Here is a 16,429-nt window from a genome sequence, read left to right on the forward strand (position 1 = left end):
TTTACAGATGTAGTTATCCTTAAAAATGAGCCGCTTGTTTATATACAAGTGTGAGACCATTAAAGTTCAATCTCCGATTTTGATGTAGCTCCTAGCACCCTGGAGGTCACATGGTCGGAAAAATCCTGATGAAGTACGAAGCATGCGGATTAATAACACAAGCAAATGGTTGTCGACTAGTTATGGAGGCCGTTAAGTGTAATAAACTAGTTTGTGCTCTTAAAATGTCTTGATTTTTATGCTGTTCAACCTAAACGAGCTGTATGATATGTGGATATTCTTCAGATTTAGCCTGTTAAACAATGCTGTGCTAACATTTATTAATGTCAGCAATATTGTTAAACATTATGTTCTGTTAATTCATGCACACAAATGAAGCAATTCGAGAACTCAAAATAGTAATTGGACTTCAACTTAAACTTAATTATTATCCAAAAGGAAAACTGGTCTGCAGCCAGGCATTAAACATATAAATCAGGAATACAGTGATGACAATAAACAGCAACAATCTATAGTAGAGCTGCAATGACTAGTCAATTAAGCAAATAGTCGATTAAAATTAATCAGCAACTATTTTGACGATTGAATAATTATTTTAGTTGTTTGGTTTTTTTTAAGGAAAAATGCTAACATTTGTTTGTTGCAGCTTCTCAAATGTGAGAATTTGAAGATTTTATGTGTCATATATGAGGGTAAACTGAATTTCTCTGGATATTGGACTGTTAATGGAACAAAGCAAGCCAGTTGAAGACATCATCTTAGGTGGTCTTCTGGCAACAACTCTACTAATATGGGCATTAAAGTAATGTAATTTGGTATTCAATCCATTGAATTTTTGCTTTTTGAATTTTAAACTGTAGATGTTAAACTGCTTGTTTTTCCATTTCTGTGCTCAGAGAATTATTTCTTTGCACTTGGGTGAGCATGCAATCCATGTGCATGAATTTCCACAGCAATATTTTTTTTTTTTTACGTCCATGTGACCCTGCTTTTAACAGTGAGTTGGGTAAAAATTTGGGGATTTGGAAGGTGCTGCTGGAAACTATAACAAAATTACGGAATGAATCTTCAAGCTTCGGTATGTTTAAACTATAATATACTCATATAACAAAACTACATCTCAGTACATTTGACACAACTTGAATTACGGGATGTGACACATACTAAAAAACAATGATTCACTGTTCCAGGTGAGTTAGTTATATGGTGTGATTTTGTGCACAAACTGTTGGATGCTATATGCATAACACATTATGAATGTTAGATTTAAAGGTACTACATGTGATCCAGATAACATGCTAACTGTGCCAGACTACTACTGTAATTTTTAAAATATCAGGTGTGGTATTTTTTCATTAATAACCAAAAAAATATATTTAAAAGGTGCTTACTTGTTAAAGGTGCATTATACTACCATCAGTGTGCATGGAAAGTGAAAGAAGATAATCGTTAGAAAGGAGTAAAGGGTCAGAAATGAGAAAATACAGAGATTTCCCAACAGTTTTCTGGTGAAATTTTTCCCGGTAGATCAGAGAGTGGGGTTAAAGTCAGTCAATATGGTACAACAAAGTAGCTGTAAGGAACGTGCAGTAAAAGTCTGGACGCCGTTGATCTGACCTTGGGGACCTGCGGTGGCCGGGAGCGCGTGTCATCATAAGAGGGGGCGGGGCCACACCACAGTGGGTGGGGCCAAGCCACAAGAAACAGAGGTAAAATGTCATAGCAAAAACAAAAAACACTTGCAGGGAATGTTTTCTAGCCTGGTACAGTGCTGGTGTGTGGTCAACACTGACAATTACTTATAAAAAAACACAATAAGGTGAATATTATGAACAAATAGGACACTAGATCTTACTGTTGAGGCTTGTAGTGTGTTTAAATTATGTCTGATTTTCTGTGAATTCCCAAAAAGGAGAAAATCTGCACATCGAGCAGCCTCCAACAATTTTATGCGTTAATACATGAATGCTGCAAAGTTGCAGTAATGTGAACGTTGAATAAATTTACTCACATGTCATGGGAAATTACCCACTGAATTTTCATTTAACATCATATGTATATATTACTGCTCATTCTTTTTCTCTCAGAAACATTGCCCAGGATGATTACATAATTCTCAGTGCATTGCTTCCTATAAAATTTAAAGTAGTGCATTTTACAACAGTATTGTTAATTCTGGGGTTCGCCTCAGGGTTGTCCACTTGTTCCAGCACTGTGTTAGGCTTGTTCTCGAGGTGTATGTTTATGTGTGCGTTTGGACAGACAGTGCCCATGCAGATGACTGATTGGTGGGACAAAACACTCAGGACAGCAAAGCCAGATGCAAACCCCATCACTCAACTTGCCTCTGGGTTTATGGTTTATTGTCGTGTACATGTTGGTCAAGAAAATGAACGTTGCCTTGTTTCTGTTCTTTATCCATTCTGAGATGGTACTACCAAGAATTTAAACTGATATTCATCAATTTTGAACTGACTTAATAAAATGCAGTTGAGAGTTTTTTTGGGGGTTGGTCGCGGGCTTAGCTGCTTAACACCAATATTGCCTCAAAATGATCCAACACAACACTGGACACACGCCGCTTACAATGGCCAGACGAGTAGACAAACACATACACAGTACTTCAGGGCTGTGGAGAGATGGATAGATTACAGAGTCCTCCCATTTTGGGATCTGGAGAAGAGGGCAAGGGAGTGAAGAGACATGAGGACCAATGGATTGGTGGGTGAAAGAAAAAAAAGAGAAAAAATGGATGATGACATGGACAACAAAGTAACATTAACCCATGCTTTTTTGGGGTGAGTTGTGTGTGATGAGCACTCGGATGTCTCCTGGTGAGAAGGGGTTGGGTTGTGGAGGAAAGTGCACGGCAGCAGAGACTTTAATCAGTGTTCTTGACAAATTGACTGGACAGGTGTGTTGGTGCTCAAACAGTGACGTGACTCTTACACCGGTGGTGGTGATTGGTGCAACAACATGTGTCCCATGCAAATCAATCACGGAGATGAAAGCATTCACATTTAAGGTGTAGTTGGTTTGCTGCCATTTGCTGCTTGGTTACTGAATAAACTCAATTCACAATATAATTCAGCAGTATTGTCTCTTTAGTCTGCATCTATACACAAAAAAAACATGCTGGAGGTTTGGTATGTTTTAGACCATTAACTACAAACTGCATTTTCCAAAACATACCATACATTGATTTCATATGCATCTTCCAGGCAGCCACTAGTTTCGGTTCATCCTAGCTCATAATGAAAATTAACTTTCGAGGGTTGTAACTTGCTTGCAATAGGTAACCCATCTCAGCGAGCTCCCTTTATTTGTTGTTAGAAACTCCAACATCCAAGATTTAAGAGTCAATCGGTGCACAACAACCCTTTGAAACAACCAAATTATCCATATATGTGTATTGTTAGTCTTCCAGATTTGCCTCTTCAAAATGCAGCGCCGTTTCTTGGCTAGCTTGAAATCAGCACCTTGTTGGTGGATTTAAGCACCAACAAAGGAAAACAAAACATAAGAAAATAGAGGCATCTAAATGTTCATTGTAGTGGATAGTGGCAGGGTGAAAAAGGTTGATGGTAATGTTAAGTTTAAATGATTTGTAGTTAATACTTTAAAACATGTAAAAGTATAAGTATTGTCCTTTATCCTATTTGTTATACCAGATAAGTGGGATTTATTGCATTGGGACAATTCAGAAAATGTTTTAAAGGAAGCTTTAAATACTTTCATGTGATTGTCTGACCATAATCATGTCATTGGAAATGTCATCTACAATAAACCCCAAGTCTCTGTTATTCTAGGTGGTGTAAGACAAACCAGCACTCGACCTAGGTCTAATTGAGTCTCAGAAAACCAGGCAGCAACTTCTGGCAGTACTTGTGGTGACAATTACTATATCTATTTCCTTACCTGCTCTTCCAGGTGGTCCTGGGGGTCCTTGGATTCCTTTGGGGCCTTGCAGCGCCAGTCCTGGAGGCCCAGGAGAGCCAATGCTGCCTGCATTACCTGGCAGGCCAGGGAAGCCAGTGTCTCCTTTTGCACCAGGGAAACCAGGGCTTCCAGATGGGCCAGGAAGACCTGGGTCTCCCTTAGCACCTTAACAGAAAGTAAGAGTGAATATAGAGATAGTTACATCAGTGTGGAGAAAAAATTAAAACAGTAGTATGTTTGTGTAATGGTTGGCAACTAACCTGGCAATCCTGGAAGCCCAGCAGGACCTGGACCGCCATAACCGGGAAGCCCTGGAATCAAAATGAATAAAATTGTACAAAACTTAATATACTAAAATAATATTCAAACAATGGTTTCAAATTTTGAACATACAGTAAAATTAATACTTCCGAACAAGATTACCTGGCTCTCCTTTGACTCCAGCCGGTCCTGGGATCCCATCCCGACCTGCCTGACCTTTCTCTCCTGGGAACCCTGGTCCTCCTGGTCGGCCAGATTCTCCTGGTCTACCAGGAGCTCCAGTGAGACCTGGGGCACCGGGCCCACCATCGAGACCCTTAGCACCGGGGATACCGGGAGAACCTGACAGGAGGGAAAACAGAGCAGACATACAAAAAAATCAGTAAGTGTAGCAACCCATTACCAACACTATGAAATGCAGCTTGATTTAACTAAGGGAAACATTTTTAGCATCTGATATTTGGTGCTTTGAAGTCAGGCTAAACTTTCAGTGCTGTCAGACACATGTAATATGGCAAATGTTTCTTTGAAAACTAAGAGAACAAGAAAGAAAAGCTAAGTAACGCTACTTTAACAGAAACAAATATATACTCCTAAAACCATTGTACCTTGGAATCCTGGGAGACCGGGGTCGCCTTTGGAACCTGGTCCTCCTGGTAAACCTGGGAGACCGGGTGATCCTGGACCTCCTTTCAGTCCTGGACCTCCTGGGAACCCTGGCTGGCCTGGCTCACCCTGCGCGACACATAAAATAAAGTGTGGCTTTCAATTTGCACTTTGAAGTTTTCCTGGAAATTTCTGTGGTTGAATCATCTACCTTGATTCCTGGTGGTCCAGGTGGTCCGACTCCAGCAGAACCTGGATCACCTTTGGCTCCAGGGAAACCAGGTGATCCTGGCAATCCTGGGGATCCTGGCCGACCTGGCTGACCCGATAAACCCTTCTGCCCAGACGGTCCTGTAATAGCAAAGGAAAGGTTTGTACAAAAGGAGCATTTATGGCATAAAAATCAATTTGATTAGTATGACTAAAAGGCATACATCATAACTAACATCAAGACCTATGTTATCATTTTGGTATCATTAGTCAGATACGTGTAAAATCATACTTAAATAACTTCTCAAGTGGTGTTTATCACTAATCATCACCAGAATTACAATATTTTCGAAAAAAAAAAAAAAACAACCTTGAATAGCATAATGAATGTTGGCACTTAATCCTAGTTTTGGAAGAAATTGTAAATAAAGACTTTACAAAGAGCTTATAGATGTTCAAACCCACCTGGAAATCCTATCTCTCCCATAGCGCCTTTCTGTCCTGGAGCCCCAGGACCACCTGGGCCTCCTGGGATGCCAGGATCTCCCTTAGGACCTGCGCACAACAGAAACAACTTGTTGGAGATCTGTTTGTATGAGTGTGTATACAGTATGTATGCATGTGTGTGTATTGTGAGGGGGGGGGGGGTAAACCCATACCTGATGGTCCAGGAAGTCCAGGACGTCCATCTGATCCTGGCAGTCCAGGGTCACCGGATACACCAGCAATGCCTTTCTGACCTGGAAGACCTGGTGCACCTGTAAAACACACACACAAAAAATTGATTTTTAATAATACGGTGAGGGGTAATCATTACTCTTGCAGAATTTCTCATATTCACTGAGAAAAATAAGATCTGAAGACTGAAGACATCATTGCAATTATTTGTTGAGGGGCAGTGAATGCGTTTTTTAGCTGTACCTGGTAGTCCTGAGTCTCCTTTGGCTCCCTTTACGGCCACTACCGGCTGGGTGGGTCCTGGAGGTCCCTGGACACCAGCGTCACCCCTTTCTCCTTTAGCACCGGGACCACCGGGTGAGCCATCTCTACCTGGGAATCCAGGTTCACCTGGGGAGAAGAACGTGAGAATATGTATTTATGTTTAGGTGATATCTTTGATGTAAGTGCTTGTTGCAGTGGTCTTTCTACACTGTACAGTACTTCCTGTGAGTAAATTATTAGTAAAAGCTTTCATGAACTGCTCTTGAAATTCTGTTTTGTCATGTCAAACAACAGAAGTAACTAAATAGACATTTATTTATATGAAAATATCATGAATTATTCCTTCCTTCCTATTTTTACATTGTATTTATGCTTTTTTCCATTTTAGATGTAGTTGACTCATAGAAGAAAAAATAATTTTCTTTAAGGTTTCTCACGACTTAGAAACTCTAAAGGGGTACTTTAAACCAGTGTTTACACATGCTAAATATTCACAGTAAAACTTGTTTAAGCATATTTTAATTTAACATACAATTTTCTTGTATTAAAAATGACACAAAGTGGGAAACATAACTTGGAACCTACTGTGTATGATATATGCCTTTCTAAGGTTGTTTGTAAGAGTTATGAGTGAGTTAGCAAGTATGTTGAATACCTTTAAGTCCTGGAGCACCTGGTCCTCCAGGGCCACCAGGTCCTCCACCAGGTCCTGGAGGTCCCATGGGACCCATGTCTCCTTTGGCACCTGCAGCCAGTCAGAAATAACAAAAATATTCAATTAAATAGGTAATCAATAATCCCTCAATCATTCAGACAGCTATAGTCAGCAGGCTAGTAGCTCATAGTCACTCAGTCATATGTTAAGAGACGGTAAGCTAAGCACTCAATCAGATAGTTAACTAGCCTTAAAGGACCAGTGTATAGGATTTAGTGACACCTAGTGGTGAGTTTGCCAATTGCAACCAACTGAATACCCCTCCCCTCAACCCCTCCCTTGCAAGCATGCAAAACTCACAAAAAATGCCCTCTCTAGAGCCAGTGTTTGGTTTGTGTTTGTTGAGGACTACTGTAGAAACATGGCGGTGCTCATCACTCCAGGTCTTGTATCAGTCATTCTGGTTACTGAGACACCAGTTTGGGCTCAGATTTGGCTGATGCCTACAGATTCCCTCATTAGTTAAATAGCCTTCTTAGTTGCCATCTAGCTAGTTAGCCAACCAGCTAACTAACTGCACAGAAAAATCAATAAACTAAATATTTAGTCAGTAAGTTAGCTAGAACCAGACAGCTAGTCTGTCACATAGAAAGACAGTCAGCTAACCAGCTACCTAGGTAGTTAGTTTCATCATCATCTTCCTGAAAATCTGAACAATTACATTTCAGTTTTTCAGTTTTTCTGTCCATATTCTAAACTAAATATGCATCTAGATCCTACAGCTGTACTGGATAGTAAACATTGAACACCTATTCATTTTTGCAAAGATAAATACTGATTCTTTTGTAAGCATATAACTACTACAGCTCCCATGAGGCTTTCGTTAGTACTCTTGAGATCGGATATGTTGTAGAAAACTTATAAAGAGCATTTTCTGGCCAAGGCTATGGAACAGAGGCTAATTTAAAGGGGAAAGGACTTCATCTTCATCATTGCTATCTGTTAACGATTTGATTTAATCAATTAGCCAGTCTTTTATTTAGTCATCTAGTCAGCTAACCAGCTAGCCTGTCGCATACAGTTAAATTCTCAGTTGCCACTGTGTGGTTTAATGATGTTACAGTTTACCTGGTAGTCCAGGCAGGCCATCCCGTCCAGATCCTCCAGGGGGTCCTGGGGCACCCACTGGTCCTGGGGAACCTGGGAAACCGGGACTTCCTCTGTCTCCTGGTAATCCTGGGACATCTAGACCTGGAGCGCCGGGGTCTCCCTTCTCTCCATTTCCTCCTGGGAATCCTGTAATGATGATAAAAACAATTTCAGTCTCTTGATATGGGAATGTCTTCAAACTCTAGATTCACAGGATATGAATCATTCCAAGACAAGTTTTCATTTTTATTTTTACCAAATGCTGTCTGGGTTTTATTCCCTGAGTGATGAGAGCCACATCAAAATTAGATGTAAAATCTGACTGTTTTCTTCTTTATCTTCAGGCACATGCCCAATTCAGTCATGATGCAAGTAATTGTGTGTTTGGAAAAGACAAAGCAGCAAATCATCTCTTAATTAATACCTTTAATGTGTATTTTAAAACATCTTGCGACATGTGTCACCATTAAATGGCCATGAGCCTGCACCAGTATTGAGTTACAATACCTTTCTCGCCTTGGCATCAGGGGGTCGCAGGTAATGGAGGAGCGTGTGTCAAAGCGCAGAGGACGGAGCAATGGATTAAGCCGAAGATGAAATGAGGAGAACAAAGTATAATGCATTAAATGCATCAAGACGTCCTATATGAAGTCGGTTTTCGAACACTCTAAATGTGCTTGAGGTTAGAGTGCCATGGTGAGAGAACAGGCTGCGAAAACTGAGGTTGTAAACTGTGAGGTTAGTTTACGATTGGTGTGCTTGCAAAGAAAGAGACTTTTGTGATGTTAAAATGGAAGCCTGACGTGTGTTGCTGTGCGCTACAGAAGCTGTGCAAACAGAGAAACAACGTGTAGAGTGCAGAAGATTGTGATGCAACCAAGACAGGGTGTGAGTAATGTGGCATTTCTGGTGGCATCTCAGAATGAAAGTAGACACAAGACACATCCATGAGGAAAACGTTCATAGATCAAGGTCCGGTTTCCATCCAGTAGTGTGGTAACCATGGTGCACCCCACACCCAAAAGGATATATATCAAGAAACAGGGTGACTTTGCTCACGCTTTTCAATCAACCAAACAAAACCCTCAACATTCAGTTACGTGCTTTGAGGTGCTCATTTGGAAAGTGTTCAGTATATAGTTTAAACCCCAGTACCAAAATGACATCCAGACACTTTTACAAGCTCAAAAAGTGGACAAGTAGGTGGTCATGCACAATGTCTCGGGTGACTTTAAAAAACCAAACAAATTAACAAATATTCTAAAATCATAAACACATGTACAAAACAAAATACAAATTGTGTCACAAATAATTATTCCTATTGTTCTATTGCAAACAAGTGCTTGTCAAATTCTTTACTCAAAAGTACACACAGGGCTACTGATTTCTACACCTATTTCTCAATAATACACTGATGGGAACTAAGAACCATCTACAGTAACTGAAAAATGCAAACAATTTTGATAGCAAGTCAATGTTTTTTCTTCTACTAGCAACTTTGAATCAGCCAAGAGCTGACATTTATTTCTCATGTAAAAAATCTGGTTGTGATTGGTAAAACTATTTCTTTCAGATGCAACCAACACAACCTGATGAAAAATATTGGTTTCATTCTGCATCTATTATGTCTCATGCGAAAGTTGCAAAAGAAAAGTGTTTCCTACACTGATTCTTAAAGACTGTAGATCTGTCCAGGAAAATTGGTCAAAGCTGTCCTTATGTGTCTTACCTGGTGCACCCATCACGCCTGGGGGTCCAGGGGGGCCTGGGGGCCCAACTAAGCCAATGGTGGGGGATCCGGCTGGGCCACGAGCTCCAGGGATACCAGGTATACCAGCGTCACCTGGAGAGAGGAAGTGATAGTCAATTCAGTGTACTGTCAGATGGGTATGGTGTGTTTTGGGTAAACAGGAGATGAAGGTGTGTGTGAGTTACACATACACAGTAACTCACAGTAACAGAAAAATAAAATACCTTTAGGTCCTGGACCACCATCAAATCCAGATCGCCCTGGTGCTCCAGGGCTACCAGGGAGACCAGCATCTCCCTTGAGTCCGGGTATTCCTTTACCTCCAGGCACTCCTGGTGAACCTGGAGGACCAGGAAGTCCAAAGCCAGGTTCACCCTGTCACAATAAGACACAGTGCGCCAAACATCAATTTCAGGTCAGTCAGGCAGGCAGCGATTCAGTTTTTTTTAATTAACAGGAAGGATTCTGGTGTAGCTAATTTGTATTTTCTCACAATTTTCTCTTTTTTGCTCAGCAACTTATTTAATTGATGTATTTATCTGGAAAAACCCAAGGTGATGAGATATAGTTTTGGAGATATAAGTCTTCTTCAACCAAATTACATGCATTTCAAGACCAGAAAAACATAATCTAAGATGTATTTACTTAATCTTATTTTAGCCAAGATATCTGTAATTGTTCAGAATGTGTTTTAAACAGCTAGTCAATGTAAAATAACTTACTGTGTTATTATAAAAGACATTTGAGTCAGCTACCGTAAATTAACTTAAGTTTGCTATCTTGAGACCTCTCGTTCTCTGTACATAAGAAGGATTTTACTCCCAGAAGTATCTGGTTGTACCTTGGCCCCGGGGAATCCGGGCTGGCCGGGGAGGCCGTCTACTCCTGGTCTGCCTGGTCCTCCTGGGCTTCCTGGCTGGCCGGGGATACCTGGGAATCCTGTAGGAGTGAAGGTGAGGGGAATGGAAATGAGGAGGCACAAGGAGGAGGTGGTAGAAAAAAGGGACATAAGTTAGGTAAGAAAATTAGTGAGGAGAAAAAGCATGAGGAGAAAGATTTATCGAGAAAAGGATGTCAATGGGGTCTGGGTCTTTACCTTTAACTCCTGGTGGTCCTGGGAGTCCAATCCCTGGGAGTCCGGGTTCACCCTTCGCTCCTGGTGATCCGGGGAAACCAGGCTGGCCGGGCTGACCTGGGCTACCTGACAACAGAAAATTACAAAAAAATCAGACAACAGATACGTGTGTCACCTGAGTTATGTGTTACCTTAAGTGGAGGTTGTATGTTATTTTTATTAAACCAACTGTTTTTTTTTAATCACTTGATGCTTTTGGCAACAATACGCTGCAGTGTGACGTGGAGAGGTGTTCTTTACTGTAAAATCATGATTGTCTACCTGGAGAACCGGGAGATCCTGGCTCGCCATCCTGTCCTCTGGGTCCTGGCAGGCCTTTCTCCGCCACTGTCAGACCTGGCTCACCTTTAGCACCTGCATGGTAAGAGAAAGCACAGATGAAAGGTCAGAGAATCGGGAAGCGAGTTTCAAGGAGTAGACCATCTCTTGATGGAAGATTGAAGAGAGCCATAAAGACCACTAGATAAAAAATCTGTTCACCAGCTAGTAGCTAAATGGGTCTGTTTGTTGTTTGGTGCCGAGCAGGTAGTGTACAGTGGATTTTTAGAGCTTTTATTCTGAAAACAGCTGCCTTCTGCGGCTGAAAATGACGCCATGAGAGCACTGAGAGTGAACCAGAACAGCAAAGTTGCAGCTGGACAGTTAAGCAATTAGTTAAAACTTACTGTAAAGCTCCACAAAGCCGAGTCGAGCTGGACAGTTGCTGATAAATTTTCTGTGGTTTATCACCACGAGTGACGCCTCTGACATTACACATTTTTATTTCATACATTGTTATAATAAAAAATATATTATACTTTAGCGGTTTAAAGTGAGGCACTGTCCCTGAACTCCAGTACAGATGGAGGCAGGAAACAAGTGATTTGGATTTATTTGGATTATCCACTAAAATTGTCTTACCGGGTGCTCCAGGCCCTCCGGGTCTTCCTGAAACGCCCTGGATACCCTTCTCTCCTGGAGGTCCCTGAGGTCCAAAACCAGGGGAACCTGGAGGACCCCTGTCTCCTGGAAGCCCTGGAGAACCTGGCACACCGGGGAGCCCTCGCTCTCCTTTCACCAGCAAAGAGCCCTGTCACACACAGTCAAAACACACGTTAGTTATGAAATGGATCATGGAGGGATGGATCCGTCCACATGATGGACAGACTGAGCGAAAGCCACCTACAGGAACTCCTTTTGGTCCAGGACCTCCAGGCTGTCCATCGCGACCGGGTCGACCATCCAGACCTGGCAGACCAGGTGGTCCAGGGAAGCCGGTGTCACCCTTCTCTCCCCTCAGACCGCTGACAGTGATGGCATCACCTGGGTCTCCCTTCTCTCCAGGGAATCCTGGAGAACCTTGAGGACCAGGGGAACCCTGCACAGGAGGAGCGGAAAGGCAGATGAAAAGAAAAGTTTTGATTTTAGCGGAGGCCATTTGCAATACGTATGCGATCAAAAACTCTGACTTATGACCAGGGATGGAAAAAGTTCTTGACAGCAGCAACTAATTTAAGAAAATAATGAAGGTGTTATGATCTTTATTTCAAGCTAAGAGAACACATTCAAGGTTCATTTATGAATCCACCAAGATACAAAATGATTTGCAAGACATCAACCGAAGGACCTGCATTCAAATGAAACTATCAGACATCACTCCAATCCATTCCAACGACGTAAGGTGAAAACATTTTCAGAAGCCATTTTCTGAGCTTTTTCAGAGGCCAATTTCACAAAATCTAACTTAATTTCCAGCATATGAACAATATGGCTAATTGTTAAAATTTAATCTTGTTTTTTTCCTACAATCAAACAAATAATATTTACATTAAAGGCATTAAGAGAGCACTAAAATCCCCGATTACAATTTTCTATCATGTTTAAGGACATTATGCGCTGAAAAGGAATTAAAAAGTAAAAAGTACTCACAGCGGAACCAGGTGAACCAGGTGTTCCTGGGAATCCTCTGTCTCCTTTAGCACCTGGGCTGCCAGGAGATCCTGATGGAGGAAACAGGAAAGGGTTTACATAGAGAGTGATATCAGTAAATAATGTATATTAAAGATTTACTTGTTGATACCAATCAGTCTGTGAAGTAGGAGCTTGACTACCATGTATGATTCTGTTTTTGAGTCTCTTAACATGACAAAGAAAGACCTACATTCATGTACAACAAATCATTAAAGAAAATACTGAACCTCTTTATTTAAGTCCAAGTTACTTAAGTCACTTGACAATGACAAAATAGCTTTTAACTTTCTTTAAGTAAAGGTTTTACAACTAATTTTCTAACAAAACATTTTCAGAAGCCAACTTCACAAAATCTAACTTAATTTCCAGCATATGAACTTCACTAATTGTTCAAATTTTATTCTATTTTTTCTTAGCAGCACATCAGACTGACAACATGACCTGTGTCCAAAAATCACTCACTATTTGTAAAATTTATTCACGATATAGTGCTACCAAAGATACCTACAATGGAACAAATAAAGTAGTGTTCTTTGCATGTACACTATTCTCTGCTAACAATCCCACAATGCAGTGTGTCACATTAAATACAAAAAAGAAAGAAAATGATGACTTGTTAGTGTCTGAAAATTTGATTTACTGCTCACTGTAGAGTGTGTACCATATAGTGAATAATGAATGAGATAGAGCTTTGCAGATGAAAAGTCACTGGGTTAATCCCAACAGTTGTATGTACTACAAGGCAAAAAGGAAGGAGAGTCACACTCAAAAGGAATACATGTTAGAGATAACATAAAATGCAGTGTCGTTACCTGGGAATCCAGGCTTTCCTGCAGGTCCTGGGGGTCCAGGGACGCCACTGGTGCCACCATAGCAGTTCACACAGGTGTCACCTTTCTCACCTGAAATGGCAGCAGATCACTGATGTCAGTGTTTCCACTGTAGAACTGCATATGCACAGTGGACCACCTTAATTATAATCTACTTCTTCTTGCTTTTTGTTTTTTTATATGACATTTTAGCAATTAGATCTCACACAATCTTACAAAAAATGTTCACGACTATAAATTTTTTGTAATTTCTGATGATGTGAGACATTTTTAAAATTTTTACCATCACAATCCTAATTTTTTTAATAGCCTAACTGTTCTACTGTATATTTTTGAGTGCAATAATTCATTATCTACTGTACATTTAACCATCATTTGCACAAACAATAGTTAAGAGATTTGTGAATGAACTGCAGCGTCTTCGTATTCTCTCACCTTTCTGGCCCGTTTCTCCTGGGTAACCTCTCTCTCCCTGCAAGCCGGGACGCCCAGGCTCTCCACCGATGCAGTTTTGTCCTCCAGAGGAATAGCCTGGAGGTCCAGGGGGCCCAACTGGACCCTGGAGTCCAGGACTCCCTGGACGTCCTGGGGGACCTGGCAGGGAAAGCCCTGGAGCGCCTTGTTCTCCCTTCTGACCTCTCTCTCCCGGGTAGCCTGGAGATCCAGGCCCACCACCAGCACCAATTGCTGGAAGTCCTGGCGGTCCTGGAGGTCCTGTCAAACCTGAATAAAACAAAAGATCAAACTTCATTAGTGAACTTAATTCAAATTTGACGTTAGCAACAATGTTTTGGGAAAAAACGGTTCTTTGTCTACGCTGACAGAGGTTAAACTAAAGCCAGCAAGCTAATGAAACAACCTGAATGCGTCTGAATGTTTTATGTTTGTGTGAGTATGTTTCTGTGCTGACCTGCTGGTCCTCGGTCTCCTTTGAGTCCTGGTGCTCCGGGGAACCCGGGCTCACCTTTAGGACCTACCCGAGCTCCAGTCTGCCCACCAATCACCTGGTGGGACAAACAGAAATAAAATAAATTCAGAAGAAAAGGTCTGTGCTTGCTAAACTGGTCCTAAGGTTCTAAGTACCTACTATTTACAAATATAACTAAATAAAGTTAAAAAAAAAAAAGCGAGACAGATAAAGATGCATCACCTAGTGGTCAGAAGAATGTAATGCACTGAGTCATCACTCTTCATCTAACATAAAGAGCATTTTTCTTTTTCCCTTTTTAAACTTGTAATCATCAAGTAGTTTTTGCTTCATGGTTGTACACATTCACACCAGGGGAGAAGATTGCTCCAAGGATCCAAATACTAGATTTTTTAAAGAAACAAAATAATACCTCAAGGTAACATGATATAAATCAAATCAAGGCAAAAACAATCTCAAGAGAAAAGCACCAGAAAGTTAATTTATTTAGTGTAATTACGTTTTGGAGCTTTTTTCTCTTAAGAAACAAAATAAGCTAATGTCACCATCCAGTAGTTAGAAGAATGAGGTGCAATGAGAAGTCACTTTCACTAGGGAGCATTTACTTTTCTTTTTATTTCTTTTCTCCTTTTTCTTTATTTTTACTTAACATTTTTATTGTTAAGATGTTTTCATCATAAATACACACATTCACACTAGCGGAGCTGCCAAATCAGCTGTGCCTTCCTCAAGCGCTCTTGGTGCTTGCAGAGTGCCCTTCGCACGATTTCTATGACGTGAATACAAATTTACAAAACGAGTTGTCATGGCAAATTATCTCCATGACTACCAAGCAAACTCCTTCTGCTTATGAGGTTGAACGCACCAGAAAGCATCTAATAAGTGAGCCTTGGGTTAAGATTATTTTGTCAAAAGAAGACAAAAAAGTAGAATACACACCAGTCCTGGTGGTCCTGGGTACCCGCGATCACCTTTTAGTCCCTTAAAAAGAAAGACACAAGTGAGGTTTTATTAAAACAATCCAAGACATCCCCTTATGAATCATTTGATGATTTAAAATTTTCAAAAAGTTTGCAAAAACCTACTCTATCTCCATCCCTGCCTGGAGGACCTGGCAGGCCTGACTCTCCTTTGATTCCCTAATAGAGATGACGGAAAAAAGAAGAAAGACTGACACGTGGAAAAAAATGCGGAGATATCAAAAATGGATTGATATAATTTTCTCAGTGAAATATGAAGTCTTTGTTTGCAGGACTTACAGGGAAGCCTGGAGAACCGGGGTCTCCGTCTTTGCCTGGTTTGCCCTGTAAAGAGACGAAAATGGTGAGTTGAAATGACAGAGAAGGTGATACAGAAGATACAGAACTGTATCTTGTGTATTTTAAATGTTAGCTAAATAAAATAAAATGTGTGTAAAATGCATGTGTGCTTCTACAATCTTTGTGTGGACCATTCAGAGTTTAGACCTTGACAGTGAGAACTTTTTGGAAAGTCGAGACAACTTGTCCGATCCTCACTTCTTCAAAGGGTTGTGTGAAGGTTCTTAATTGGGTTTTGAGGTTAATGTAAGAATTAGGTTTAGGTTAGGACAGTGTTTCCTAAACTGGAGGGCAACGGTTAAACAGACGATGATCACACAGGTACAAACAGAAGACACTGTTGGGTAAAACATTTACATCTGTTGATTGTCAAACCTTCAGTGTGGTGTCTGCTAAATGTTTAATAAAAATTATGAAGGTGGAGGGAAAAAGATATCTTTACCCAAAAAAGGGGTCCAACAGAAAAAGTCTAGGGATGACTAGCTTGGGATAAGAGTTGCATGTAGATGTGAAAGTTAAGATTTATGTTAGGGACTAAGAAATATAAACTTCACAAAACTCACCCGTTTGCCGGCCTCTCCTGGTTCTCCTTTCTCTCCTTTCTGGCCACCGGAGGGACCCTACAACCACAACAAAACACACGTAAACAACCTGGCTGTGATGTCGCAGTTTTCCTTTCTGGAGTGACGAGTTTTCTGGTGAGGAGAGTGTAACAGCTTACAAATCAAAACTTCAAATTCTGAAGTATCAGAATC

The 16,429-nt window shown here is 40.8% G+C and overlaps 1 protein-coding gene across 1 annotated transcript in view; it reads right to left on the reverse strand.

The window, feature by feature from the left end:
- The window catches only part of col4a5 (collagen, type IV, alpha 5 (Alport syndrome)), a 56,247-nt gene that overhangs the window by 7,379 nt on the left and 32,439 nt on the right, over positions 1 to 16,429 (reverse strand). The window contains exons 15-39 of the mRNA XM_067579123.1: positions 16,238 to 16,294; positions 15,615 to 15,659; positions 15,441 to 15,494; positions 15,295 to 15,336; positions 14,338 to 14,431; positions 13,863 to 14,150; positions 13,410 to 13,499; positions 12,556 to 12,626; positions 11,813 to 12,004; positions 11,548 to 11,716; positions 10,909 to 11,001; positions 10,609 to 10,713; positions 10,354 to 10,451; positions 9,737 to 9,887; positions 9,492 to 9,605; positions 7,742 to 7,909; positions 6,614 to 6,703; positions 5,938 to 6,084; positions 5,676 to 5,774; positions 5,482 to 5,571; positions 5,018 to 5,157; positions 4,809 to 4,935; positions 4,363 to 4,542; positions 4,200 to 4,250; positions 3,919 to 4,104 (exon numbers count right to left, since the gene is read on the reverse strand). Coding sequence (XP_067435224.1) covers positions 3,919 to 4,104; positions 4,200 to 4,250; positions 4,363 to 4,542; positions 4,809 to 4,935; positions 5,018 to 5,157; positions 5,482 to 5,571; positions 5,676 to 5,774; positions 5,938 to 6,084; positions 6,614 to 6,703; positions 7,742 to 7,909; positions 9,492 to 9,605; positions 9,737 to 9,887; positions 10,354 to 10,451; positions 10,609 to 10,713; positions 10,909 to 11,001; positions 11,548 to 11,716; positions 11,813 to 12,004; positions 12,556 to 12,626; positions 13,410 to 13,499; positions 13,863 to 14,150; positions 14,338 to 14,431; positions 15,295 to 15,336; positions 15,441 to 15,494; positions 15,615 to 15,659; positions 16,238 to 16,294 — 2,941 coding nt within the window. The remainder of the gene's footprint in view (positions 1 to 3,918; positions 4,105 to 4,199; positions 4,251 to 4,362; positions 4,543 to 4,808; positions 4,936 to 5,017; positions 5,158 to 5,481; positions 5,572 to 5,675; positions 5,775 to 5,937; positions 6,085 to 6,613; positions 6,704 to 7,741; positions 7,910 to 9,491; positions 9,606 to 9,736; positions 9,888 to 10,353; positions 10,452 to 10,608; positions 10,714 to 10,908; positions 11,002 to 11,547; positions 11,717 to 11,812; positions 12,005 to 12,555; positions 12,627 to 13,409; positions 13,500 to 13,862; positions 14,151 to 14,337; positions 14,432 to 15,294; positions 15,337 to 15,440; positions 15,495 to 15,614; positions 15,660 to 16,237; positions 16,295 to 16,429) is intronic.

The sequence above is a fragment of the Thunnus thynnus genome, chromosome 22 (genome assembly GCF_963924715.1).
Source record: "Thunnus thynnus chromosome 22, fThuThy2.1, whole genome shotgun sequence".
Classification (NCBI taxonomy): domain Eukaryota; kingdom Metazoa; phylum Chordata; class Actinopteri; order Scombriformes; family Scombridae; genus Thunnus; species Thunnus thynnus.